The 3325-nt window shown below is 35.8% G+C and overlaps 1 protein-coding gene across 1 annotated transcript in view; it reads left to right on the forward strand.

The window, feature by feature from the left end:
• Positions 1 to 3325, forward strand: part of LOC101855656 (sodium-dependent multivitamin transporter) — a gene marked incomplete at its 3' end in the record, with an annotated part of 17041 nt that overhangs the window by 8527 nt on the left and 5189 nt on the right. Inside the window, 2 exon segments of the mRNA XM_035971003.1 lie at positions 446 to 666; positions 2568 to 2668. Of these exon segments, the coding sequence (XP_035826896.1) occupies positions 446 to 666; positions 2568 to 2668 (322 nt within the window).

Below are 3325 nucleotides of genomic sequence, written 5' to 3' on the forward strand. Positions count from 1 at the left end.
AGGATGATGATGATGATGATGATGATTATTATTATTATTATTTTAATTAATGTTAATATAAGAGAACCTCTTCCTTTTCACAAATATATTATCTTGACCTTATAGTCATTCGTTAGTTGTTTAAAATAGAACGTTTAAAAAAAAAGTAAGTCCTACTATTTTTTAAAATTGGGATTGGGAAGCGGTTGTTTGTGTTTTTTGTATGTTAAAAAAATGATTTTTAGGCTATTTGGGGTCTTTTTAAAAGTTTGTATTACTAAGCAATCATTCTTGAACTTTTGTTTTTAAAAACCTTTCCCCTTATAAATAATTTCCTGACGGACATCTTCTCATAATTTACAAAAGAATTGTAACTATGGCGGGTTTTTTTTCTTTTTCTTAAAAAAAAAGTAGTTACAATACTTAATCTTTAATATAATATGTATTTATATGTTTCTCTCTCTAGGGAGCGGTGGTAGGCGCCGTGGTAGGCGAGGCAACGTCTATGTGGCTGGCTATTGGCTCCTACAATTACGGAATCCCTGCAAAGAGAATGCCCTTTCCCAACGGGACGTGTACGGCGGACCTTGTCAACGGATCCATGACAACCGTTGCTATGACAACGGCCCTAACAACATCCGCAACGACATTTACCACAGGCATGATGCCGGAAGAAAGTCCAATTAGGTGAGACGGGGAGTTGAATAATAACTGTGGGGTTTCATGGTATTTTACACATTTTCTTTAAATTGTATTCATTTTATTATTTTTTAAAAGATTGTTTTATTTTATGCTATTTGATCGATCTTATCCTAACTTTTTCAAATGTTATTATTATGTATTTGGTTTGGTAGGATTGTTCTTAACTTATTCTATTTTAATTTTACTTTATTTTAGTGCACGTTTTTGTATTTAATTGTATTGCGTTTTATTTTATTTTTTTAATTAATTTTTTTTTGGTAGGGGAAAGGGGTTGGGTACATTTTTTTCTCTCTTTTTGTACGGGAAAAGGGGGGGGTTGAGTTATTTATCGTTCCCTTACAAAAAGCAAACAAACAGAAATACAGCAACCAACAAACCAACAAACAAACAGTTCAACTTTAGCGGTTCTGACATTTTGTGAAAACGGAGTTATAACAGTCAGCATGATATTGTTGTTCTATTCATACCAAACCAATGCACCCATCAACCACCCACATACATGCAATTATTTCCTCGTTTCTCCGTTTTGCCAGCGCCACCTTCTAATGGTTATACAGAGCACCTGCCAACCACCTACATTTAAATTTGCACCTTTGTTTTGTTGCTGCCTTGCTCCCCAATGTTTGTAAGACAAGATATATCTTTGTCGTCCAGATCCTATCCTGCCTGGCACTTTGGTTTGGTGTTTCACCACGTACAAATACGCACACACACACACACACACACACACACACACACACACACACACACACACACACAGGCACGCACACACACATACACACGCGCGCACACTCTCTCCTTCTGTCTCTCTCTCCCTTTCTCTCTCTCTCTCTCTTTCTCTCTCTCTCTCACACACACACATACACATAAACATAATTATACACAACCCATACCCACGCACATATGCACACTTCTATATACACACACACTCTTCCATCCCACATTGTCTCTTCTACAAATATTTGTGCACATCAAAGTAATAATACAATAGTATGCTTGCACTCACAAACAGGCTTTCAGTTGCATGCATAACAGAAATGAACAATAATAATTATAAACAGTAATAGTGTTAAGGTAGACACGTACTCAGTATTCTGAGTATAACCCAACGGTATACAGAAAGTGCTAACTACGCACATACAATTCATTCTACATTTCTCTGTTGTTTCAGCGCCACCTTCCAATGATTGTATATAATGGCCGCTTTTAAGGACAAGCGGGCTATCCCAGATTTCGGGGGTTTCCAGAAATCTTGACCTACACCAAAAGTGGGCATTGCCCTATCTATATGAGAAGTTTGATTTCCTTGGTGTAAATATTTGTCAAGCTTTACCTTCAATTTTCTCAAAAAGGCATTTGTGAGGCAGCGTGGTGGATTCAGGCTCTCGTCAATTTTTGGGCGTGTGGAGTTATTGGTATTATCTTAAAGCTTGTTTACTTGTCTTTATTTGGATGAAAAAAATATCTGTTTATCTTGAATACAAGTCGAGATATTTGTGAAGGAGGGAGGTGGGGGTCACCTGTTTTCAGAGGTAAAATTAGTGAGAAAATGGCCGCCAAAGATTAGTTATTTCCTGAGCTTAAGAGTCCGTGGTAACAGGACAGTCACATTTTTTGTGTCTTTAATCAACGTTTTTCAGAAAAATCCAAATAGAAATGAGTTCTTTAATGGACATGAAAGATGTTTAGCCAAAAAACTAAAATTTGATAAAAATTCACAAACTGAGGAAAAATGCAAGTTTCTTCACTTTGATTATTTTGACTAAAGCCTGATTCCACCACGCTGCCTCACATTTATCGGGATAGCCTCTTTGGGTTTTAAGCGGCCATATAGCACTTGCCAACCACCATCATTCAACTGATGCAAAGTGTCTTCGTTATTTCAGCCCCGGCCTCCAGTGGTTGTACTCTATCTCCTACCTATGGTATACTGGCATTGGGATGATTATTGTGGTTGTGGTGGGGCTTCCAGTCAGCTTTCTCACAGGTACGTTCTACACTTTTACATGTCTGAGGAAATATATATATGTGAAGCGTGCTGACAAAAAGAGTTACTTCTCAAATTCGAGCCCTATGGAAATAGACACATCACGTTTATAGGTGAAGTTTTTACAATTTATAAGAATGAAATAGTGAAAGGCATATTATATATAACATATATACATATATGATATGGGTGTGTGTGTGTGTGTTTGTGTGTGTGTGATATTATATATATATATACACATGCGTATAGATCTATATTGTTTTTTTTAAATTTAAAAATATAGATGTTACATGTTACATAAGTGATGATGATAAATTGTTAATCACACTGCAGATTCTGACGTTCTTCCTTTTTGGGGCATGTAGAGTTATTGGCATACTGTTAAAGTTAGACAATAATTTGATTTGCTCTAGACAAAAATATCAACACAATATTTAAAAAATATCTTAAATAGAAATCGATATTCTTATTGCAATTGAACTATGAGAGCGTCGTCTGGTATCAGAAGTAAATTTATCGAGAAAATTATCTTCAAAGTTTGAAGACTTCCATAGGTAGGGTATTCTTTGGGAACTGCTTAAGTATAAATGTGTCTTTTAGTGCGCATTTTATAGAGATTTAAAAAAGTAAAATCCCCCTCACATCACTCTCTTCACC

The sequence above is a fragment of the Aplysia californica genome, unplaced genomic scaffold, assembly GCF_000002075.1.
Source record: "Aplysia californica isolate F4 #8 unplaced genomic scaffold, AplCal3.0 scaffold00359, whole genome shotgun sequence".
Classification (NCBI taxonomy): Eukaryota; Metazoa; Mollusca; class Gastropoda; order Aplysiida; family Aplysiidae; genus Aplysia; species Aplysia californica.